General features: G+C 40.9%; 2 protein-coding genes across 4 annotated transcripts in view; one reads left to right on the top strand and one right to left on the bottom strand.

Annotated features, from left to right (window-relative positions):
* Positions 1 to 26,412, top strand: part of gabrb3 (gamma-aminobutyric acid type A receptor subunit beta3) — a 485,579-nt gene that overhangs the window by 6,864 nt on the left and 452,303 nt on the right. The window lies entirely within an intron of this gene.
* Positions 21,078 to 26,412, bottom strand: part of gabra5 (gamma-aminobutyric acid type A receptor subunit alpha5) — a 48,069-nt gene continuing 42,734 nt past the window's right edge. For all 3 annotated transcript variants that reach the window (XM_039744698.1, XM_039744696.1, XM_039744697.1), the window contains exon 10: positions 21,078 to 22,865. In XM_039744698.1, the coding sequence (XP_039600632.1) occupies positions 22,566 to 22,865 (300 nt within the window). In that variant the 3' untranslated portion in view covers positions 21,078 to 22,565. The remainder of the gene's footprint in view (positions 22,866 to 26,412) is intronic.

The raw sequence follows: 26,412 nt of genomic DNA, 5'->3' as shown, positions 1-26,412 counted from the left end.
AACCTAACATTCTGAACACTTGTCTGGTAGTTGATAGTGTAGAGTCAACTTCTTCTTCTTTCGGCTGCTCCCGTTAGGGGTCACCACAGTGGATCATCTTCTTCCATATCTTTCTGTCCTCTGCATCTTGTTCTGTTGCACCCCTCACCTGCATGTCCTCTCTCACCACATCCATAAATCTTTGCTAAGGCCTTACTCTTTTCCTCTTGCTTGGCAGCTCTATCTTTAGCATCCTTCTCCCAATATACCCAGCATCTCTCCTCTGCACATGTCCAAACCAATGCAATCTCACCTCTCTGACTTGGTCTCCCAACCGTCCAACTTGAGCTGACCCTCTAATGTACTCATTTCTAATCCTGTTCATCCTCATCACGCCTAATGCAAATCTTAGCATCTTTAACTCTGCCACCTCCAGCTCTGTCTCTTGCTTTCTGGTCAGTGCCACCATCTCCAACCCATATAAAATAGCTGGTCTAACTACCGTCCTGTAGATCTTGCCTTTCACTCTTGCTGATACCCGTCTGTCACAAATCACTCCTGACACTCTTCTCCACCCATTCCACCCTGCCTGTACCTCTTTTTAACCTCTCTTAAACAATCCCCATTACTCTGTATTGTTGATCCTAAGTATTTAAACTCATCCACCTTCACCAACTCTACTCCCTGCATCCTCACCATTCCACTGACCTCCGTCTCATTTACACACATGTATTTTGTCTTGTTCCTACTGACCTTCATTTCTCTCCCCTCTAGAGCATATCTCCACCTCTCCACAACCTGCTCACTACTATTGTTACAGATCACAATGTCATCAGCAAACATCATAGTCCACGGGGTCTCCTATCTAATCTTGTCTGTCAACCTGTCCCTCACCATTGCAAATAAGAAAGGGCTCAGAGCAGATCCCTGATGTAATCCCACCTCCAACTTGAATGCCTCCGTCACTCCTACCGCAGACCTCACCACTGTCACAATTCCCTCGTACATATCCTGTACAACTCTTACGTACTTCTCTGCCACTCCCGACTTCCTCATACAATACCACAGCTCCAAACATAAACCAACGGCAAACATAAAAAAATAGTTAAAAGAAAAACAAAATCAAGGTATTTTAGCAAACCACAGTTTAAACATCTAATCAATAGTGGTCCATGTTTCATTTCAATTGCTGGACTTGCCAGATAATTGAAAGTATATTAAATTATAGAAGGAGGACTGCCAAATATCCACAGTAACAAGTTCAGGTGCCTTCCAGCAGGAGGCAAGAATTAATTTGAAGGAGTAAAATAATTTTCATTAAGGAAGTTTAAGCAGAAGTATAGAGAGGTCCAAAAGAAGAATGATTTGAAGCAACAAAGAAATTTTCACAGAATGAAAACAAGAGAACAGGTGACATATGTGTGTTGTGAGACTTCCCCGGACACCACCAGTTGGAAACCACATCTTTATAAAGTTCACACGTTTATTTAACATAAATAAATACAGTCCCGAAACACCACACAATGCACAAAGCATCGGCCCTTTGGGGGCAGGTATATCTTACCTTTTGCAGGGAGGGACGACCCGGATCCACGTCAGTGGCAGGAGCACGTCAGTCCACGCGCTGTCGGCAGCGCGGCGGCAGCAGTGGAGGCTGCGAGAGCGGAGCTGCTGCAGCTCGGAAAATCGCAGCAGCTGCGAAGCTGTGAGGAGGCACGTCACCGCACGCAGAGTAGGGGAGGCAAGATGGCCGCGGGCCGGATGTCCCGCCTGCTGACAGGCACGGGATTGGCTGGTGTGTCTTGTGTGCCCGCCAATGATTGGATGGAGGTGGGACCAAGGAACGCCAGTCTCGTGCCTAAGAGAGACCCGATTGGGCCAGAAGGAATGGCCCACAGGAGGCAGGCGTCGAGTGGTGCTGATGGACAGGTAAGCCCACTGGTGTCTGTCTCTTTGTTTCCCTTCGGCCCGCCGAGTCGCCTTTAATGCAGGTGCTGCGTGATCTTGTTCTCTGCTTGGAGCAGATGAGGGGGAAGGCGGTCGCGTCGGGAGAGACGCCGCGTAAGACGGAGGATCAGCGTGACGCTGGAGCCTTCGCCAGACAGGACACCACGGGGAAGGTAGGTTGTACCGTCCCCGTAAAGCATGAGGGGATTCCAACACGGCCGCGACTGTTTAAAGGTAGACCGGCAACAAGTAGGCAATTCCCCAACAGCGGACGCGGCGGTGCAGATCGGGCGAGGAGAGTGAGCACGCAGGCGCTTGCAGGACAGGGGCTGATGAGTGCCCTGGGTCCTAGCGCCCTGCGCTCCAAGCCCGCGGCAGTCTCCTGTCGCTCTGCAGACAGGATTGGATTTGAGCCGTTGCCATGCTCAGACCCAGACCGTCAAGGCGTCCAAGAGGAGAAGGAGGAACCGAGGGAAGAATGCTGGTTTCTCCGATAGGAAGGGGAGTCTCGCTGGGTGCGAGCGTCTGGAGCAAGGCCGTCCTCTCCGGAGGCAGAGGGAATCCCCTGGGCGGCTGGGCGAGCCGCCTGTGAGAGCGGTCCCAAGGAGAGCAAGAGGACGGGCGTGGAACCTGCGGTGGAGGAGCCAGTCAGGCAAGTCATGGGCTGTCGGAAGGGGGGGAGAGCACTGCCGGTATAGAGACCGACATGATGCTCGGGGTGAGTGTCCTGGCAGTGCTTCTGGCCCTCCCTTTGCTCCTTTTACAGCTCAGAAGCCCCGACGAGCGCTGGAACCGATGTCGTTTGGGACCTGCCCTCCTCGAACAGGCCGCTCCGCGGGAGGGCTCCCCGCTGGGAGGCCGATGGTGACCCAGCTGGTGGGGACGGCAGGGGCGAGAGCGGCGCAGACCAGAGGGGCACGTTGGCGTCGGAGGAGGTGCCAAACTGAGATGTCCCAGGGTGCCGTGTTGGACCCTGGGGACATAGTAGGACCCTCTCTGGGGACGTGCTGCCCTTTCGGGAAGGGTCGCTCGGACCCACGTGTCCTCGCTAACGGTGGGGCACTGTGGTCCCCGGCCGGGACGCCCAGGAGGACCAGAGGAGGGCTTGTGCCTCCTCCAGACCGCGAGGGGGTGTCCGCCCTGGTTATGTTGGGGGCCTCAGGTAAAGGGCTTGGAAGCCCAGCCCTTTAGGGACCTGTGGCCACTGCCAGGCGGCGCCCTGATGCCGGTATATCCTGTGTGGTCCCCGGCCGGGACGCCCAGGAGGACCAGAGGAGGGCTTGTGCCTCCTCCAGGCCGAGAGGGGACGTCCGTCCTGGTTATGCTGGAGGCCTCGGGTAGAGGGCTTGGAAGCCCAGCCCTTTAGGGACCTGTGGCCACCGCCAGGCGGCGCCCTGATGCCGGTATATCCCGTGTGGTCCCCGGCCGGGACGCCCAGGAGGACCAGAGGAGGGCTTGTGCCTCCTCCAGGCCGAGAGGGGACGTCCGTCCTGGTTATGCTGGAGGCCTCGGGTAGAGGGCTTGGAAGCCCAGCCCTGTAGGGACCCGTGGCCACCGCCAGGCGGCGCCCCAGTGCCTGATTATCCCGGGAGCCCGGCACTTCCGCCACACCAGGAAGTGCCAGGGGGAAGACAACAGGGGACACCCGGACGGCTTCCGGGTGCGCAGCCGGCACTTCCATCCAGCAGTGGATGTCGGGTGGAAGTGGACAGAGCTGGAGAGAGGACGGGAGGCAGTCAAGGAAAAGGCACAGAGACTGTAAGGCCTGGACTGTGGGGAATCGGTGCAAGAGGCACTGGGGTTTTGTGCACGTGAAGGTTGCTTGTATATATTGTAAATAAACGGTGTGTTGGGTGAAAAAAAGATGTCCGTTTGTCTGTGTCCGGGCCAGCATTCACAGCATCCTCCTCTCTATTACAAAACTCCATCATTCCTCACTCAAAACACCATTCTCCCTCCTGCCTCTTTCAAAACGGCATCCATCTCCTGATCTCTGACAAAAACTACGTCTGTATTTTCCTGTCCATCTAAGTGCTATCCTCCCTCCAGCCCCCTCCCTTCCAGCCCAGACCTCAGGCATAAAAATGTTTAAAACATAGGCTGGGTACTTGGGTGGTTATTGGTTGGCATCTATCAATCATTATTACAAGAGTGGAAAAATATTGCAGTGACCTCACGGTCTACACTTCAGAGGGGGCATGCTTCTCAGGTGGCGTCAGACTGTCAGAGGGGGTTGAAATACCTGGGGAAGCCCTGGTTATAAAATGTCCCTTTGAACAGCAGGTGGAGTGTGGGGGATGTGGACACAGACATAGAGAGCACTTTGTTATGTGTCTTCCTGCTACTAAGCCCATCAGCTGAATGTGTAGCCACCACCAAGTCTTTGATTTGGACTTTGGGCATGGTTCAGCTGAGAGAGAGTCACGGAAACAATGTGGCTGATGAGTTATTTTACTCCGTGTGAGCAGAGTGAGGTGGAGATGGACCAGCATGTATGAGCAAACTCAAGGACAATTCTGCAATTGTCTGTTGGAGAAACCCAAAAGCTCTTTCCAGGGCTGCTCTCCAGTGGTCTGTGTAAAGTGGTTGTAAAGGACAGCACCCATGGACTGGTGTCCTGGATGGGATTGGTCCCATTACCTTAACCAGCCAATGTAACAGAGCGATTGGAGCTGGGGGGCACTGTTTGAAAACTATATTCTCCTCTGACCCACTAGATTGCAGTATCCCTGGGTCTTCAGACAAATTCAGATACCTGCAGGGAATGTTGGGAACTGAAGTGCAGTGGGACACCCTTGCTGGGGTCCATGGGCGCCTCTAGAGGGTGCTGCAGGAGTTATGCTTCTTACTTTATGGGTCTTCCAATTGACCTGGAAGTACTTCTATCAAGCTATGCCCTGGCACAGGAAGTACTCCTGGGTCCAGGTTAAAAGGAACCACTCAACCTCATCTTGGCAAGTTGGAGTTGGATGGAAGAAGGACAAAACTCACCTGGGAGGTGTGGAGGAGAAAAAGAGAAGAATTGTGTTGTGTATGGTTTATGCCACTGTTGTGCAGGGTATTTTATTTAAGTAAACCTTTTATTTATTACAGAATTTGTACCTGTGGGGTTGTGTCTGAGGTTTGGTCTGCTGCAATGCCCCCTGGTGGTCACAAGGCAAATCATATTTCTCTTTTCCTTGCACCTCTGGGTCATTATAATATTTTAGCTAGCCAATGCGTTCTTTCCCTTTAAACTTTCTTTGAAACTTCATACGCTGCAAGTTTATTTGAAAAAAAAAAAATTATTTCCATATTTCAGTAAAGTACATCCTATGCAAGTTTTAAAATATAGATAAGCGAATACCTGCTGTAAGTAGGAATGTTTAATGGAGCATCAGATATTGTGAAAATAATTATAAACTATCCTATCTTAATTATCAGATCCATGGCCACATTTTAAAAGCTTTGTTCGACGTTGGAGGATGTCCAAAAATGGACAACATACTACAAGAGCAATTAAGGGGAGGAAAATCACCTGGAAATAGGAAAGAAAATCAAATTAGGAAATGGAAATGAGCAATTGATTATGATGGGAAGAAGCACTCAAGAAAGATATCCAGTTTTTATCTATAATATGTAGAAGTAATTGTAGAACAGAGACTGGATTACTTTTAAAAGAAAATTCAGTTGTTGAAAACTAACACATGCTTTTACCCAAAAAATAAGAGCTGCATTGCTTAACGTACGTAATAATACAATGCAAACTGTATAGTTAACCCTTAGTAAATACAAAGCAGTCATAACACAATAATAATGGAACTGATGTTGTAGCTGACAAAAAATAGTATGGCTGAAAAGGAATTTATAAAAATTTGAAAAAGGTGAAATTTTGATGTAATAGCAAAAAATATGTAAAATTTATAAAAAAAAAATGTGCAGGGAATGTCAGTCAATATTTTAAACCCAGAATGTTTTGCATCTCTTTGCATGTGCCCAAATTAAAATATACAGTCATGTGAAAAAGTCAGTACGCCCTATGAAAAGTATTGAATTTTTCAAACTATTTGAAGACACAGGCACTACATCTTCATTCAAACAGTGCCCACACATGAAGTTGATATACTTGAAGAAGTGACGCATACAATTGAAATAGTATACTCATTCTCTTAATCTAAATTATCAAAAGTACAGATTTGTCATGTGGAACAATTAAGTACAACCATAGATTATCACCATGTCAAATCCATAAAATTAGAATCCAGCTTAGGTGCCAATGATTAGAAACTACCTAAGGAGTATGGAGGTGGAATCTGTCTTATTTAAGCTGCAGATATCTAGGGTCTGGTATTATCTTTGCTATTGACAATTACACAAATACTAGCATATGAGGTGTGCCAAGAAAAAGACTTTGTTGTCCAAAAAAGAACATTAGAGATAGAATACACATTACCATTGAACACAGAGGCAAGTAACAGGTCTTCTGGAACAATGTCCACTGGAGAGATGAATGAAAGATAGAGTTGTTTGGCCACAGTAACAGTAGACATGTTTGGTGCACACTGAAGACAAACTTTCAGGAGAAGACCCTCATACCAACTGTGAAGCATGGTGGTGGAAATGTTATAGTTTAGTGTTGCTTTGCTACCTCATGGTTTGGGCAGCTTGCAGTCAATGAGTCAACTATGAATTCCACATTCCATCAGATTGTGCATGAGGAGAATATGAGGCCATCTGTTCAAAAGCTGGAATTGGTCCAGAAGTAGGCCTTTCAACACAATAACGATCCAAACCACACGAGTAAATCTACCAAGGAATGGCACAAAAAGAAGGCCTAGTCACAACCCTAATTTTGAATCATATCGAAATGTTTTAAGGGGATTTGAAATGGACAGTACATGCAAGAAAACCAACAAACATCTTGAATGGTGGAGTGGTCAAAATTTTTACAGAGTAGATGTCAGAGACTGATGGGCAGTTAATCAGAAGTCATTTCTGCTAAAGAGGGCAATATCAGCTTTTAAGGTCAAGGGTGCACTTATTTTGTCAAAAAAAAATGATATTTTGTAGAATAAATGATTGAAAAGGAAAGTTTTCCTTGTCTTTTTATTCAAGGACATCAACTTTATCTCTAGGCACCATTTGTATGAAGATCTACTGTTTACCTGTTCATATATGTTGAGAATGTCAACAATTTCCATTAGATGTAGTTATTTATTTATTTGTATAAAATATGAAATTTTATAAAGAATTCCTCATCCATTGGATAATTTTTAAAGTTAAGGGAGTAGGACAAATGCTTGAAACACATGTTGTGGATAGTCAGCACGACCCTGTTTACAGGGCTAGTTTAGCATTTGTGACATGTGGGCTTTTTCAGAGTATTTCAGTACTTTATCCTGCATTCATATTCTCTACTGTTTACATACTGAAATTCATGGATTGGCCAGTGAGAACATGTGCATATTATTTGATTCTTTGAAATTAAAAATGTAATTAAAAAATAGTAATCTTTTAGTATTTAGAAAAATCATGAATTTAAATAACATTCTGGTTCACGTAAAAACACAAAATAATTAAAATACTTTAACAGAGACACTTGATTTGTTTGTGATGAATATTTCTTTAGATACATTTAATAACATTTAGTATCATTTTTATACTCTGGCATTTGTGAAAATGTTGTGAAAAGTAGAGAACATTTATTTTTCTTCTGGTGTACATGCAACTTGTAAGCACTCACCAGCAAGTCCCAATTTTTGTTATATTATTTCTGGGATGCTCAGTCCCTTTTCGTGATAACTTCCATCATTACCATATTAACCCATACACTGAAAACACTTTCAGAATAAAGATATCACCACATCTCCCCCTTTAAGATCAAAGATGCAACATCAATAACAATTTTCTGCTCAACTTTTAGATAAGAAATGTAACAGTTTCTTAACCTCCAAACATGCAATATGAACAGGTATGCACACTCTTATTTCAATACTCAAACAACAATGTATACATATTTTTTTTCCCATAATTGACAAATTTCTAAATTTGAATAAGTCCAGTCTTTGTGGATTAATCACCTTTCTCACACTCCTTGTCCTAATGACAGAGAGTAATGGCCGAACTGGGAAAAGGTGAGAAGATGTTGTGACTTGATCTGTAGGATCCCTCAATTGACTGCATTGGCAAAAGACTTTTTCTATTTCTTCTCACAATACCATGTGCCCCTTCAACCAAGTAAGAATGTGGGGAAGGGTGTGCTGATATTACAGTCCCTTGGGACTCAGTATCAGTGACCCAAACCTTCTGTCCTAGGCATAGTGAACTCAGACTTCTTGCATGGCATCTCTTGTTGAAGTTTGCCTTATAATCCTTATCTTTCCTCTCCTTCTCTTTCATGACTACAACAGATACATCTCATAGTTCTTGGACTAACATGGAAAGAACCTGTGGCACAGGAGTGTAAAGTCTGTGTCCCATCACAAGCTGTGCAGAGCTGTAGCTATTGGCTAGTGGTGCTGTTCTATATGCAAGGAGTGCCAAATAAGGATCTTGTGCCTTATGAAGCATTCTTTTGATTATCTGAACATGACGTTCTGCTTCTCCATTACTCTGAGCAAACTTTGGACTACTTGTGATGTGTTGGGACCCATATGTATTTGCAAAGCTATGTTTACAAAACTGAAGACCATTATCTGAGAACAAAATTTCAGAAATGCCATGTCTGGCAAAGATAGACTTAAAATTGACCACAATGTTTTTTGATATTGTGGGAGCCAGCCTAGCAGTTTCCAAAAAATCAGAAGAAATAGTCTACCACTAATTAGTAGTTGTGACCATTCACTGATAAGATGTCTGCACCTAGTTTTTGCCAAGGTTTTTCTGGCAATTCACTAGGCATCAATGACTCTGCTTTATTAACCCGATCTTTTACACAAACTCTGCCGGTACACACTAGTTCATTTAATTCATCACTTAATCCTGGCCACCACACAGTCTCTCTAGCCCTCTCCCTACATTTTGTGACTCCTTGACGTCCTTCATGCAGTGTCTCTAAGACACTGCTTTGCATGGAATAGGGTATACCTAGTCTGGAGCCCTTTAGCAGGAGACCCTGGTGAACTGCAAGGGATGCCCTCTTGGGCCAGTGCAGTTTCATGATACTGTTATGTCTGTTGTGGTCTGGCCAGCCAGTCTGACATAGTCTCATAACCTGTAAACATGTGCTGTCTGCTTGAACCTGCTCACAAGGTTCATTCAGATAGTTTGAACTAGCTGGTAAATTGTCCACTATATCATCCACATAAATATGTATACTTACTTTACTCATATTCTCACTACTGTATGTCTCACTGGTGCATTAGATAGGGTGTCTGCTGTTAGCAATGTCTTGCCAGGAATATGTCTGATTTGGTAAGCGTACTCCATAAGCCTGAGACAGAATCTCTGGATCCTCAGCTGGAGGTCTGACAGGTTTTGTGTCCTCACAAGAAGAGGCCTGTAATCCATCACTATATGAAGGTGTCATCCTGTAGTGAAGTCTCTAAGTCATTCACACCCCCAAGTTATACCCAAGGCTTCCTTTTGAACTTGAGCATACCACTGTTTCGTCTGAGACAATGATCAACAAGTATATGCCACAGGCCTCCAATAACGTTTATCATATTTCAGTAAGACGGCCCCTAGGCCATATGAAGATGCATCAGCTGACAACTTCATCTTCTTGTTAGGGTCATACAATGTCAACACTCGTGGAGAATACAGCTGTTTTTCCAGTTGGGTAAAGGCATTGTGCTGTGCCCTGCCCCAATAACACTGTTTCTTTGTAGAGAGTAGATCTCTCAGTGGTTTGCCCTTCTCAGACATGGGACGAATTTTCCCAACTGGTTCACCATCCCCAGAAAAATCCTAAGCTCATTAACACTGGTTGGCCCATTCATTTTTTAAATGAGTGTGATGTTATCTGGCCATGCCCCTTTTGCTGACAAAATGTAATCTAGAAACTTTAGTTCCTTTCTGCTTAGCTCACATTTTTCAATATTTAGTGTAATGCCTACCTTCTGGAGCCTCTTTAATATGTTGTGCACCCTTTTGTCATGCTCAGACTTATTTCTGCCCCAAATTAAAATATTACCCATGTAAGAGACAGTGCCTGGCAACTCTTCCAGGACAGTGGACATTCTTTTCTGAAAATGTTCTGATGCAGTGGTAATACCAAATGGCAGTCTATTGAAATAGTGTTGTCCAAATGGGGTAATAAAGGTGGTGCATTTAGCCATTTCTTCTGACAATGGAATTTGCCAAAAACCCATGTTGGCATCTAATTTGCTAAACGCATGCACCCCAGACAGCATGCACAGTATCTGTTCAACTGACAGTAAATTGGGGGAAAAAAAATAAGAACGTAAGATTATGCCCCAGAACTTCTATTAGTCCAATTTACACATTTTTTAATAGAAATTTAGAATTGTTTGTAGATGTCTGTGCTATGTTTCACCCAGGGCATAAGCTTATTTTATGTTTATTTAGTCTCTTTTGTTAATGTTTAAAAATCATTTTGGATTTTTCATTTTTAATTTTGTTTTTGATTTTGCTTTGACTGTGTTGGATTTAAGTAATATTATTGATATGGTGTTTATTTTTTATGTTTCTGTTAAGTATATATTTACTGTTTTTTGTTATCTGCCCTGCCTTCTGTATATGACGTTTAAGGAGGCAAGTCCACCTAATTAGGCAGCGAGGATACCAGCCTCAGCAGTACTTAAACTGAAGCTGATGAATGTCCAACAGCTTTAACACTGATTGTATTAGTTCTTGATTGTTCCTTTGTTTTCCTTGTACTTTATAAAATGTTCTGTTTTTGACCCTAACTCTTGAATAAGATACTGGTTTTGGATTTTGTCTGGATTTATTTGTCTGACTTTAGGCAAAACCTTCTTTTTTAGTCTTTTTTGACTACTAGGTGCTTGGATTATAAAGTACAGTGGAACCTCGGTATACGTCCTTAATCCGTTCCAGACCCTTTGACTTATACCAAACAGGACATATACCAAACAAATTTTTCCCATAAGAAATAATGGGAAAATGATTAATCCGTTCCCATGAAAAAAAAATCCTATTGCTATTGGCATATTATACATTGATGGGGTTGTATAAAATAATTTAAACACTGCTTAATAATAAAATACATAAATACAAAAGCAATTAGATGAAATAAATGAAAATTTTACTTCACTTTTACTTTTTAATAACATCTTTGTTTTTCACAATCGTAGATACCGTCGTTCTCGGCAAACGGTATGCAACAGCCATGTCCCTGATATGCATGCCACCTTCATACTTTTCAACAATCCATTCAAATTTACATGAAAAAAACACAAAATCACATTGTGACGATGCAGGTTTGCTGTATGCTCCCATCTGCTGCCGGGGAGCCCTTGAATCCTACACCGTCGGTAATGTGCCTCGCTGCTAACCTCATCGGTAACAACAAACCAAGGGGATGGTGAAAAAGTGCAAAGTGCTTTTATTAAAACAATTAGCAAAACAAGGTGTTAAAATAAAAGTGCAGTCTCCAAAGTTCCAATAAATAATCCATAAAATCAGAAGTGAAACGTGGATGTTAAAAACAATAGAAAAAAGTCTTCTTAAAAACAACGAAGTTAAAAGCAGGAAGCATTCTTTAAAAAAAAAAAAAGAAGCCCGGTGCCTGCTTCCCAACTGGGGAGTCGCCCTACTTGCAGCTGACCTTCGGACTGCCTGCTTCAGCCACTTCATCCATGCGTGCTCTTGCTCGATCTCTCTCTCTCTCTCTCTCGTCCGTTCTTTCTTTTTACTCTCCTTCAAGCCAACTCGCGCTTCTGTTTATCAAGATAAGCAGCCCCAGGAACAATCATGAATGCGGATGGTCCCTCACATGTGCACTTTGGTGAGAAACTCCCACATCGCTAATCGCCCTGACAACCTTCAGCCACATAACCACCACGCCCCCTCACCAAGCTGCGAGCGCGGTGATTATTTATTTTAAAGCTGGACTTTGACAGGAGCTGTGGACCCGCTATATCACACATGTGCAAGTTCACAGATAGTTATAGCGCGGGTTGTTCACTGAATGCTAGCAACTGGCGCACTAACGCTCGTGGGCAGTCGTGGCTCGAAGGAGGTAAACAAGGTTAGCACGCGAGTCGTATTCCAAACAAAGGTCGTATACCAAGCAAAAATTTTTGTGTCCAAACAGGACGTATACCAAGTTGGACTTATTCCAAAGCAGACCGAGGTACCACTGTACTTTTTGGATTTGTGTTTCATGATTTTTCTTTTCTACTTTTTTGTGAACTGGTTATTTTTATTTTCCTAACAGCCTTAGCCCCATTTTTTGGCTTGTATAGGCCGATGCATGCCATTTGAGTTGAGATTTGGCCATGTTTGCAAGGGCTATGTCTGTAGATTTTGTTTACAGATAAAGATATTGTTTGGATATATTTAATCTACAATAAACACGGTCCATATCTGGAAAATCTGAAACATAATGTAGGTAAACAGACATTAAAAGGCTGTATTCCACAGCAAGGTGAATCACTATGTGGCCTGGCAGCTGATGGAAGGATGAGATGCATCAGTGAAAGTTCAGAGGATAACCTTAAAAGTGAAGTGAGTAAACAACCACTGGAGGTCTATGTGTCTACTGGACAGATGTTTGTGGGGATTTATGAGCAGTGCAGCATGAGGGAGGCATCATGAGTGGTCACTGTACCCAATATTTCAGTAGTATGTACTCCAAGCAGAAGTTCCAGTTGCAATTATACCTTACTGTGGATATGAGGGGTTGAAAATGAAAATTCCTACATACTATCAAGGAAGCAATTGTAGGCTGTGAGTCCTGGTGGAAATTTTAAAGGGCAGGTCGAATGACTAAACCCTTTAAGTAACCGTATTCATCCATGCAAGAAGACCTAGGACTGTCAGAGTAAGCTCTGAAATCCCTAACCCTAATCAGAGTTTTTGGAATTGCCCTAAATAGTTTAAAGCCCAATGCCTAGAGTTAAGAAGAGAGCTGATGATCGACAATAGTGCAGCCACAATAGCTTTATGTTTACCCTGGAAAAAACAAGCCAAAAGCTTTTAATTTTTTTCAACTACAAAAAATTTTATTATGTGTAACAGTGACATGTAAATACCAAAATGTCAACATCAGTAGGAAAGGTATGTTTAGTGCCCCCTGCTGTATTGATGCAGATATAATATGCATTCTTCAAGTGATATGTTTAGAAACAGTCACCAATGCACAAAGGCATGGTTTGATCAGACATCAAAAGATTTTTTGTAATGTTTTTACTGTTGCTGGCGTGTAATAGCATTTGACACCATTGACCATTCTATTTTACTGCACAGGCTAGAAAATGACGTTGGGCTTACAGGCCCCATGCTCGCTTGGTTTAGTTCTTATTTATCAAATCGATTCAAATATGTACAGAAATGTGCAGACAGTACTCCATCATTATACACAGAAGTTCAATATGGTGTCCCGCAGGGCTCAGTACTGGGACCTTTACTGTTTTCACTTTACATGCTTCCAATGGGATCTCTCATTAGGAAACATAATGTTAATTTTCACTTGTATGCAGATGACACCCAGTTATACCTTTCATTTAAATCAAATGACGTTTCTCAGATGTTGTCTTTAATTAGTTGTATTAGTGAATTAAAGGAGTTGATGAATGAGAACTACTTGTCTTTAAATACAGATAAAATAGAGATGTTAATTGTTGAAGGGAATGACACTGATCACAACAATATTTTATCATCATTTAACTGGATTCCCAATTAATTTTACTGAATCAGCCCACAATCTAGGAGTTATCTTTGACTCTAGCATGTCATTTAAAGTGCTTATTACAAAGTTGTCCAAAACATGTTTCTTCAATCTTAAAAATGTTAGGAAATTAAGGCACTTTCTAAATAAACAGGATTCTGAGAAATTAATTCATGCATTTATCTCTAGTAGGATTGACTACTGCAATGTGAAGTTCACTGGCTGTTCAAACTGTTCTGTATACAGCCTCCAGTTAATCCAAAATGCGGCTGCAAGAATTATTACAAGAACAAGAAAATATGAACACATAACTCCAGTTCTTAAATCCTTACACTGGCTCCCGGTTAAGTTTAGGGCAGATTTCAGGAACAGACTACATCTCTGTTGTTAGTCATTAGCACTAAAACATAAATAACATGATAGTTATAATGGAATACTAACCTTCACCTATTCTGTTTCTGTTCTCGGTACTCAAATGTGGCACTTGGTGCCATGGCCTACCTGCCAAGTTGTTTTGCCTGCCTATGGTAAAGTCATCCCTGATGGAGGATCGCAGGAATCATGGGAAAGAGGGGCCCTTTCATCGGATTGGCTGGCCCAGCACTGTTTCAGCTGTGGAATGGCCAAATGGGGGAGGCAGCTTGATGGATGAGGTCTCCAGGACTCTAAAAATATCCAAATCTTATTATGTGATATCATCTACTGTTAAATTCTACTCCGTGCTTCTAAAATTTTTATTTTTATGCTGTACTGAAGCTTTGTTCTGTTCTGTGTATTGTATTGTATTGTATTGACCCCCTTCTTTTGACACCCACTGCACGCCCAACCTACCTGAAAAGGGGTCTCTCTTTCAACTGCTTTTCCTGAGGTTTCTTCCATTTTTCCCTACAAGGTTTTTTTGGGAGTTTTTCCTTGTCTTCTTAGAGAGTCAAGGCTGTCAAGAGGCAGGGCCTATTAAAGCCCATTGCAGCACTTCCTGTGTGATTTTGGGCTATACAAAAATAAACTGTATTGTATTGTATTGTAATAGGATGCACTGTCAGTGCCTGACCTGAATGAATGACATTGCTCATTGTGTTATTGTAGGCTTAACCCAGTGCTAAGCATGGACTTCCCCATTTCCCCTGATACAGCTATTTACAGCTGCTGCATTGTGAAAAGTGCTTAGAAGGGAGACGTATTTCTTTTCCTCCACCTGATCACAATTGTTTTGACTTTTTGCCACACTGGTACTGAGCCATGCAACAGTTTGACACATTCACACACATGGAGTCACCAGGCATATCACAGTGGTTCGGTTGTACAGTGACATATGAATCAGTTTTTCTTTGAAGAAATGTCTCAAGCAGTTAGGATAAAGAACACAAAATGTCCATCATTATACAGTAAACATGGTCAAGCAAAGGGTCCACCAGTGACTGCATAGATGATGTAGCAGATCTGTATTAATAGTACTTGCCATCCCACTTGGTCCTTCTACCGATGTAGAGGTGGCTTCACACAGCGTGTAGAACGCGATACTGAATTTCTCTGTTTGGATGCAAAGTACTGTATCCACAACAGCCTTCTCCTGTATCCCATGAGACTTTCATCAATACTTATATCACAATCAGGAACATATAACCTCTGTATATTTTTAATGATCACCTGATGCATATCCCACAGTTTGTGCAGTATTTGGCTTCATCGTAATCATCATTATTAGTGGGATTTCATAATGAGTGACAGACAACACTCACTCATAACTTCACTCCTACAAATGGTTTGCAGACCATACAACCTCTGCATTGCCTTACCCACTATGCCCTTCAGTCTGAGGAGACTGAAAAAAACCCACATCATAATAATAATAATAATTCTTTATATTTATATAGTGCTTTTCTCACTACTCAAAGTGCTTCAGTGAGTAGAGAGCCACTTCAAAAAACACTAATGTGTAGCATTCACCTGAATAATGCAACGACAGCCATTTTAGCACCAGTATGCTCACCACGCATTTCCTGAGAGTGAGCTAATGAATTAGACAGGAGATGATTAGGGGGCCAGAATGACTGGGCCATTGTGAGCAATTTAGCCTGGACATTGGAATAAACACCCTACTCTTTATGGCCATGGATCTGGGAGAGAAAGGACCTCAGTTTTATGTCTCATCTAAAGGACTGCACCATTTTTACAGCACAGTGTCCACATCTTTGCACTCGGACATTGGGATCCACATTCATATCACACGGTAAGCATCCCATGCTAGTCTCATCAAACACCTCTTCCAGCAGAAAACTCAAGCTTCTCCTAGATGGTCTCCCTTCCAAGTACAGGTAGTCCCCAAGTTACAGACATCCAACCTACTACTTATGCATGCGCCTCAGTAACTGCCGCTCCATCATCTTTGGCCTGAGGACGCTGCAAGCAGTGGCTAGACAGAGGCTCAATGGGGGCAATTTTGCTGTTCGCACAGTGTAGTGTCCCTCGGGTGGCTCCTGGTGGCAAGCGGTGACACGTGGTCCATAGTCACGGGGCCACAGCTATTGCTCGTGTGCAGGACGGAAGCTTGATGGGGCGGTTCACTGCCCGCCCACCATGCCGCCGCAGCTACCACTCCTGATTGGACGCAGGCTGGATGGAGTAGAGGGGGGCGTTTCACTGCCCGCCCACCATACATGGCTGCCCCGTTCAGTGGGCGGCTGGTAATGCTGCAAGTGGTGACCTGGTTGTGGCTGAACGGAGGCCATTGAGGGTGAACGGAGCAGCGAGGGGTAGCATTGTAGTGTGCCTCGGGTGGCTGCCTGTTGAATGGGGGCAGTGGTAGGTAATTCATTACCTGCCTTTGGCTGCACCGTGTTCGTTCTTGGTGGGCAGACGCTGCAGGCAGCATACTGAAGTGGAGGTGAATGTAAGGTGGGCGGGTGGTGAACTGCCCTTCGCCACCCCCATTCATTTTCTATAGCAAGCCTGTTTGTACTGTTATGCACATTGCAGGAAGTTGTCTATTGTCAGTACATCAGATGTGTTGACGACGGGTGCCTTCCTGCTGTGATAGTGTGGACAGTGCTGTGCAGAAGAGCTCATCTTATCCTTTTGTCTTCACCCTTCAAGAATGTCTTTGAAACATAAATCTGATGCAAGTGCTGGTGATACAATAAAGAAGAGAAAAACCATCACCATTGAAAATAAAGTAGAAATAATAAAAAGGTCAGAGAGAGGTTAAACTTCATCATTCATTGGTAGAGCACTTGGTTACACTTGGTCAACAATAGCATTTATTAAAATAATGCACCTGTTCTGACTTACATACAAATTCAACTTAAGTACAAACTTACAGTCCCTATCTTGTATGTAACCCGGGGACTGCCTGTACTAGCTGGGCCCAAATATTCGTAGCTTCAAAAGAATGGCCTGTTCTGTAGCGCATGTGAGATGCATGCTTTGACAGCAATATACTCCTAGAATCTGCGACAAGCAAATGGTTTACTGTTACTTTTCCTACACTCCACAGCATAGCGGTTTGTCTCATCAACTATTTTACCCATCAGAAAATTAACAATGGATTGTAAATAATCCAGATAGTCATAATAAACAAACATCTTTAGACTGGAGTTACTTGTAAATGGGCAACAAGGAGGTGCAGGATTGACAGCAGAAGTATGAAGCTGACACATACTAATAACATCACTGAAACTTGGTAGGTTGGAATCTGACGGCATGTGTCAGTCTCACTGTCATTGTCAACATCTAATGACCAATTCATATAGCCATTACTATCACTCGATATGAGCAATGATTCAGCTTCAGTTTGTTATAAAAATGCCTTTATGTGTTTTTGTTTGCTATTTTGTTTTTAGCTGATGACTTTGCCCCACTCATGAATATTAATGATTTACCATAAAGTGTCAAAACAACAGAAATATCATGATTTTTTTCAGCATGATGTTATTTCATCCACTAGATGGCAGTAGAATACTAATACTACTACTAATACTAACACTAATGGAATTATTCAGCCCTAACTCTGTAAAGTGGATCATTGTATGTCATTCCAATTGTAATAATATTTACAACTGCATACAAAAGTGTGGGCACCCTTGCTTAAAATGTCTGTTACTGTGAATAGTTAAGTGAGCAGAAGATGAATTGATCACCAAAAGGCCTAAATTTAAAGATGAAACATTTCTTTACGGCATTTTATGCAAGATTAGTGTACTGTTTTGTTTTGTACAATTGTACAGTGAGAAAAGTAAATGAGCACCATGAAAAAGTTTGGGCACCCCAAGATATCTGAGGTCTCAGAGAACTTTTACCACCTTGTCAGACATTGATTAGCTTCTTAGAGGTGTGGCTTGATCATAGTCAGGTGATGCAAATTGCAAAGCTATATAAATTCCGACTCCTTAAACCTTGTGGCAAAAATCAGCAGCCATGGGCTCCTCTAAGCAGCTGCCTACTACTCAAGAAAAATAAAATAATTTATGCTCACAAAGCAGGAGAAGACCACAAGAAGATAGCAAAGTGTTTTCAGGGAGCCGTTTCCTCAGTTCGTAATGTTATTAAGAAATGGCAGTTAAAAGGAATGGTGGAGGTCAAGTTGAGGTCTGGAAGACCAAGAAAATTTCCTGAAAGAACTGCTTGTTGGATTGCTAGAAAGTCAACTAAAAACCCCAATTTGACTGCCAAAGGCCTTCAGGAAGATTTAGCAGACCTTGGAGTGGTGGTGCAGTGTTCTACTGTGCTGCGACTCCTGAACAAATATACCTTCTTGGTAGAGTCAGCAGAAGAAAACCTTTCCTGCATCCTAGCCACAAAATCGAGTACCTGATGTTTGCAAATGAACATCTAAACAAGCCTGATGTGTTTTGGAAACAAGTCCTGTGGACTGATGAAGTCAAAACAGAACTTTTTGGTCAGAATGCCCTAAAGTGGGCCTAGACTGATCATGTATTGGGCTTGTGTTGCAGCCAGTGGCACAGGGAACATGCCATTGATAGAGGAAAGAATGGATTAAAATAAATAGCAGCAAATTCTGGAAGCAAACAGCACACTGTTTTATCTTGGTAGAGTAATATATATATTGCTCTATTTTCCCCTATTGTATTATTAATATGTAGCCATAGAATGCCTAATCTCACAGACTTACCACTGTTTATAAGGTATTATTGTACATAGTACCTTATCCCCACCTTCCCTTCTATATCTATAACCTCAGGCAATTAGATGTAGTAAAAAGACAAGCAGGAGTTAAGTTACACATAAAATAATGTATTACTGATATTATTCATAATTATTAACAAAATGAAAAGTACATTTGAATATTGGCAACCATACAACCTGATAAAATGGTGATGTGTAATTCAGGTGGCACACAGACTTGTAGTTACTTAATGTCTCTAGTTAAGGCATCATTGGTGCTCAGCTTTTAGACACATGTCTGTTCAAAATGGCTGAAGCTGTGCTCTTCATTGTGTTGTCTTCAGTTCATGGTGTGATGGTCTTCTTTAGTTGTTAGCAAGAGAAAGATACTTCTACATCATCACAGGTTAGCAAGAGAGATGCTTCTTCAACATATGTTGGTTAGAGAGACAGAATGTAGTTGAGCAAGCAAATTTATAGGTTTTCTGTCCAACCTCTACAGCCAATAGGACATCATGGTACTTAAAGGCCTCTGAGACAAGCCAATTCCAAACAGCCGTATGTCAGACCAAAAGGGGGAAATAGTACATCTTAACACCTGCAACCCCCAACCCCAAGATCATATCCCCCCAAGATCATATGTTAAACTAACCTGGCTTTATGTGGAGGATGAGAGAAAGACTTTAGCAAAGAAGCATTCGCCAAACTGATTTAAGACACATCACCCAAATCCTGTCGTAAAATTACAAATAGACTCAGTCGTAAAAGGGGGGGCAAACACGAATGCCTCTCACCAAAGTAACACTAAATTACATTGCTTTGCCTAAATTATAAATAAAGACATGCAAAACATTTATCAAGTTATATGCAAAATCTCACATCACAACACACACCATCTGTAAAAAAGTTGAAGTTAAAAACAGGATGGGTCCTACAACAAGATAATTACCTGAAACACACCTCAAAATCTGCAATGGAATATCTCAAGAGGCACAAGCTGATGGTTTTGCCATGGCCCTCACAGTCCCCTGACCTACGTAAACATCACTGAAAATCTGTGGATGGATCTCAAAAGAGCAGTGCATGCAAGGTGGCCCAAGAGCCTTGCAGAATTACAAGCCTTTTTGCTAGGACAATTGGTTACAAACACCCCAAGTAAGAATTGAAAGACTGAGTTGGCTACAAAAAACATTTATAAGCTGCGATACTTGCCAAAGGGGGTGTTACTAAGTATGGAGCATGTCAGGTGCCCAAAATTTTGCTTTAGGTCCTTTTTGGTATTTTGTACCTGTGAATGATGGAAATAAAGCGTGATCTTGCTTACAATATTAAAGAAATGTGTCATCTTTAACTTTATGCCTTTTGGGGATCCATCTTCTGCTTACTTAACTATTCACATTAACATACATTTTAAGCAGGGATGCCCAAATGTCTGCATGCCACAGTATGCAGAATTCTGAGCATGGCATGTTACTTGGAGTTAACACCAAGATGAATAAAGAGTAAATATAAAAGTACTTTACAGATGAGTTGGAGATTTACTTTGTGCTTGTAACATGCTGTTTGGGAACAGTGGTAAAGTAGACTAGATAGATGGGCAGATAGGTAGGCCTAGTATAGCCGTATGGATTTACTTGTTTACTTGTTTTCTCCAATCAAGTCTCTTCTTCTTTTGTGTTGTCTTTTAGGTTTTTAAAAAACAGACATTACTTTTCAAGGTTAGGGTGGCACACAGGGATACCCCATCATTATATACAGGTATACAGTATGTTATTAGCCAGACAGGTAATTGAATAATTAAAAAACAATTGCTACTTCTTGACCTTTTTGTACCTTCAGTACTTTTCCTGTGCATTCACATGTGTGTGAACACCTCTTTTTTGGTGCTGCCTTTCTTGTGTGTGTTTCTGTAAGGTCTGTATTTCATACTCTTTTATTATTCGTGAGGCACCTTTCTCACCTCCTGTCCGGTTTTATACTTGCTGTCTATTATGGTGATTCTCTCAGCGTACCTCATGCACCTTTACTCTTCCATATGCATCTCATACTCACACTTCCTCTTTCGTCGTGTCCCTAAAACCAAACTGACCGATCAGATTGTTCTGAGGACTCGACACACAGATCTTGGTATTGTATTATATAGTAGATACTCTCCCACATATGTTATACTCTAAAAATAATGCATTGATTCAAACTGTTTTTGGATTATTCATTTCAAAGAAAGAAAGTACACATTAAATTTAGAATTTATCAGGCATTTATTTATTGCTTCAGTAACATAATGCTGAGAATGATATCAGAACATTAATCTTATGTTAACAGTAAAAAATACCTAATTAAAATCAAAAACGCCTGTTATGTTTCATCACCTTGCACTGATAAATCATTATGCACTACTGGTTTCTAAAATATCTAGTGGATAACATACTGCAATCCTTAATCCTTTTAAACACCTACTCATCTGTTCATCACATTTCAAATGAACAGCTGAAAGTACAGCTCTGCAATAATTCTATAGTTAATTAAACTGACAATGCAACTTCCAAAATTTTAATATACTATCTAATTGTTCAGGAAGGTGCCAAAGACTGTATAAGGCAGAAGCAGTAGATACTTGTAACTTTGCATTCTCTGGCCTCAGTTATTGCATGTAAACTACATTTTCATCCATATCACTGAACAGATAATTTAGTCAGTCATTGTTTTTACACGTTTGCAGCCATTTTAATTGTCGAAATAATTTGAATTATCCAAACTTTCTACTTTTGTTATGACAACAGTTTGCATTTAAAGAAAATAATTAAGCAATACAGAACTGTTATCGACTTGAAAGCATTTTCACCAATACAGGAAATATCTAAGCAACAGAAATAAAACGATAAAATGAAAACATAAACTGCACCAATACTGAAGCAAGTTGTTCCTGTATGATAAGTTCACAAATTGAAATAGCAACAAGTACAAAAATTGTGGAGGTCCACTTGATATAAAAATAACCTCATGCTTATATTGCTTTTTTGGTAGACTTTTTATTAACCAGTCCTGCTTAGAACCTGAAATTAGACATATACTAATGTTACACTATTACCTAATGCATTTTTCCCTGGGTGTTCGCATAAATAAATACGACAGTCTTTGAAATTTGATTGTTGCTGAGAGATAGCATTTACCTAATATACAAAAACAAATTGCAAAGGGTGGGATATTTCTACAATGACTAATTTAAATCATTGTAAAGTGATAAATAGTTTATGGAATGAATAATGAAAACAATTTGTTTCTACATTCTGAAATTGAATTTTTGCTAGCATCAAATCTCAGTAGGAATTTTATAGTACACTATTAGTGTTATATGCTGTATATTTATATGTAATCAAAGTTTAAGAATCAAATTTCGTTCATATCAGTGGTACACAGTACATGGCAATGAAATGCAAAATGCTGTCTTGTTTTATTTACAAAGCACTTTGTTCCTATTTTCAAAAGATAGAAACACTTCTGCTTTATATAAATGCAACATTCTTTACAGTGGAGTTACTGTAGAAATATAAATAGTCAAGGCAAACATGGCAACATTGAACATGCAAATCAAGAAAAACAAAGTTCTCCAAACCTGAGGTGTGTGCACTGTCTATGCAAGTCTTAAGTGCTACCTCCTATATAGCAATCCCTTTTGCTTAACAATATGGCTAATGTTCAGATAACTGTAAAGATTTGTTTAAGCACTTCATTTAGGAGTAAGGGGCCCCTTTATGACTGGTTCTCGATTCAGGTAAGTTGCCCAGTATACCAAGTTGAACGTTCCGAACAAAACGGGAAACACTATTCTAGACATTTTGTCGATCTTGCTAACACTGTTGTAGGTTTTTTTAGCATCTGGTGGTTTTCCTTCTGTAGGCTTTACTTGTACTGTTGTGCTGTTGGAAATTGTGGATAAGACAGAGTCCTTCGTGATATTAGGTGTGTAGTTGACTCCGACCGCATAGGCATTATTTGCCTTCTTTGTTAGAGCCAAAGGATCTTTTTTCTGTAAGGTAAAAAAGATAAGTCGCTCTTTAGAAAGCATATGTGTCCATTCATAAACTTCATGCAGAATTAAGAATTACACACTTGCACAAAATATCTGTTACTTTTGCCAAAGGTTTGGCATTGAATCAGCTATTTATTAGTACTTCAGATTAAAAGAAATTAGTCTTCTTGGTCACATGCAATTCTGTCATTTTATTAGGAAAATGTAATACTATATTGGCAATTTCTGCCTAATCCAGGCGTGTATGTAAGGACACTCAAGATGACATTTCTGCATAATCATTTGTGCTTGCCCTTTACAAAAACCTAGACTTGAGAAATTTAGGTCTTCTGCAAATATTTGCTAAAAAGAAGACTTGCTTCATTATTTTTTAACATATAAGAATGTCTAAAATGAAACCTAAACCAAATTAAAATGTTCTATATAAATAAAATGATGGACTAAATCTACTGTAGTTTTTTACTAGATACTGCTGCTATTGAGTACTTGTAATTAAACATTTTGAGACCCTGATTTTTTCAGGGATGATGAGAATATCGTTTGTTTATATGTTTTAAATGGGTATACAACAATAATAATTAAAAATAATTTCATTGTCTTATTAAGAGCAGCTTCCATCAGCTCCTTCGGACTAGCCTAGAGTTATATTGAAATTCTTCCATTGTGCTCTGGGTTTTCTCCAGTGGACTGTGCCTTGTGGACCAGCAATGGGGCATCCTATGTACCTGTCCAGTCACTTTAACTAGCTCCTTTCAATCATTACCAAATATAAAGTCCTGTTAAATACATATATTCTTTGCTAAGTTTAACAAATTAGTTATGCTGTTGCTTTTTCCTCAGTCTTTTGCCATTATCTCCACTTAGGAGTTATTAGTTGATACAGTGTTTCTGATAGTTAAAGAGTTGAGAAAGACCCTCTGAAACTCTGCAGTATCGTACTAATCCAAATCTCTCATGGCATGATAGTTGATTTTCTAGTTTAAATTAACTGTGGTGTTATCAAGGGCAAAATTCAAATGTGCCCATGCAAACACACCCCATCATTTGGCACCTTTCGCTTGTTCACTTCTAGCTTGTTTTGACCATTGGGATATTTCCATATAAGCCCCAATAGATGCTTTAATTATGAATGTCAGAGATATTAAATTTGTTACATAAGATTAGTCTAACATAGCCAAGGTCAAAATACTTTAAGATAAGAGACTGATTGCCAGGAATAATGCTATACGTAAAAGTCATAAACAAAGCTAGGGTGTTCCTAGCAAGAAGAGTGTTGTTCCTTTACACTGTCACAAAGATCAGATCCTGTTTAATGCATCTTTTATGATATGACTGCCATGATGCCAAGGGTCACATGGCACATGTGTTAAGGGCCTAGCAATCACATAAAGTCAAAGCAACCCAAGACTTTAGGATCACATCACTCATGAAGGCAAATGCACAAATGGCCATCATCCCAAAAAATAAACACACAAAATGGTTGCACCCGTAAACAAATAAATTAACCTGTGAAAACTTTGCATATGTCTACAGTCAGAGTGGTGTCAGATTAAGTGTCTTACATAGTACACTTTTTATGGATACTAAACTGACAATTTTTTTGTCTTAGACCCCTACTCTAACAATTTAGGAGGAACATTCTTGAAAATAAAGGTGCCAGAGTGGTTCTTCAGAGTCATGCCATAGGGGAACCATTTTTGGTTCCAAAAAGACCCATACACATGAAGGTTCCGGAAAGAACCTTTATTTATTTAGATTTGTAACATGCTCAATACAGTGAACAACAATGACTAGATGGTAACAGATTTGTGAGATACCAAATGGTCATAATTTTAAAAGGACTCCTGCTGCATATAATAACATAGGCCAAGTTCAGGTTTTCTTGATCTGTTATCATCGTGCCCAGTAGCATACCATGCATTAAAGCTTTCTGGTTTTTTTTTTCTTCTACATATTTGAGAGACTTTCAAAGCACAAAGAACCAACTTCATATGCAGGAAACCCTTTGCAGAATGGAATGGTGCTTTGTCAAGTAATAGCTCTGAAAGAACACACACAACCCTATAAAGAACCATAAACTGCCATTAAATACCAATTTATTGTAAGTGTGTAGTTGTGGTGTATAGCGTTTTGTATTGATTAAGTCATAGGCAGTAACACTTTTGGTGTTGGCTGCTATGATGTTTGTCACATACGTGCGAGTAGGGGGACGTTGTGTGGACCAAGTAAAGGCAATTCCACGCCAGGCCAGGGGAGGGCAGCGTGCACTAAACCTTCTCCTGTTATCTCTGCAGACCACCTGCGGGAAAACCTATCTGAACCAAGAATGTCACTTCCGGGTCCAGCACCCAGAAGAATGTCACTTCCGGTTCTGGCGCCTAGAAAACATCACTTCCGGTCACCCCACATCACTTCCGGTCACCCCACATCACTTCCTGTCTGATCACTTAAAACTGCCATCTTTTCCATCCTTCATCAGTTCTGTCTTGGACTCTCTACAGTCAACTTCATTGTTGCTTTAAAAATTAAAACCTTTGCAGCTAGGAATATTATACGGGTGGCTGCCCCAAACCTTTTTACGTGTGTCAAGTCTCTTCCTTTTACATGTTATATGTTGTAAGGCTGGTAAACTGCATTCAGCTGGCCATTTAAGATGAAGGTACATACTAAAGGGTGTCCAAATTTTGTTTATATATATATATATATATATATATATATATATATATATATATATATATATATATATATATATAGTATAGTTATATATTGAGAAATACCAAAAATCTTCTATAGACTTCTTTTCAGGTTATGATTTTGAGTTTGGTTCAGATCTTTATTGTGCCAGCTTTCTGTTAAATCTCTGACTGTTTAGATTTCCCATCTGTCTTAATCATGTATTTCAAGACAGAATATCCACAACACCTACTGTAAGTGGTACATTATTTTGCACAACTGCCACACAGCTTTAGAGTCCTGGGTTCAAATCTTGGCCTTGGTGCTGTTTGTGTGCAGTTTACTGCTGGTATATTATTTAGCTACTGACGACCATCACTTGTATTAAGCTGCTTCAATGACGGATAAAGGTACTTCATTAGAGAAATATTTTAATTTATTATTGTTGCAATTATTTTCCATTTTTACAGTGTAAACAATTCCAGTAAAATTTGCAAACACTTTTTAAAATAACAGTAATCAGTCAGTCATTTTCTAACCAGTTTATTCCTGAACAGGGTTGCAGGGACTGTTGGAGCCTGTCCCAGCAAGCATAGGGCACAAGGCAAGAACAATCCCTGGACAGGGTGCCAGTCCATAGCAGGGCAAACACACATACACACTAGTGTTGCCAATCCACCTAACATGTCTTAGGACTGTGGGAGAAACCAGAGCATCTGGAGGAAACCCATGCAGACATGGGGTAAACATGCAGACTCTACACAGAGAGAACCCGGGATCCAAACTCAGGTCTCCATACTGTGAGGCAGTAGCACTACTACTGCACCACCCATTAACAGTAATCATAAAGTAGTTAATCAATGAGTGTCCT

This window comes from Polypterus senegalus, chromosome 2 (genome assembly GCF_016835505.1).
Source record: "Polypterus senegalus isolate Bchr_013 chromosome 2, ASM1683550v1, whole genome shotgun sequence".
NCBI classification, from domain to species: domain Eukaryota; kingdom Metazoa; phylum Chordata; class Cladistia; order Polypteriformes; family Polypteridae; genus Polypterus; species Polypterus senegalus.
This window is presented reverse-complemented; position numbering and strand designations above follow the sequence as displayed.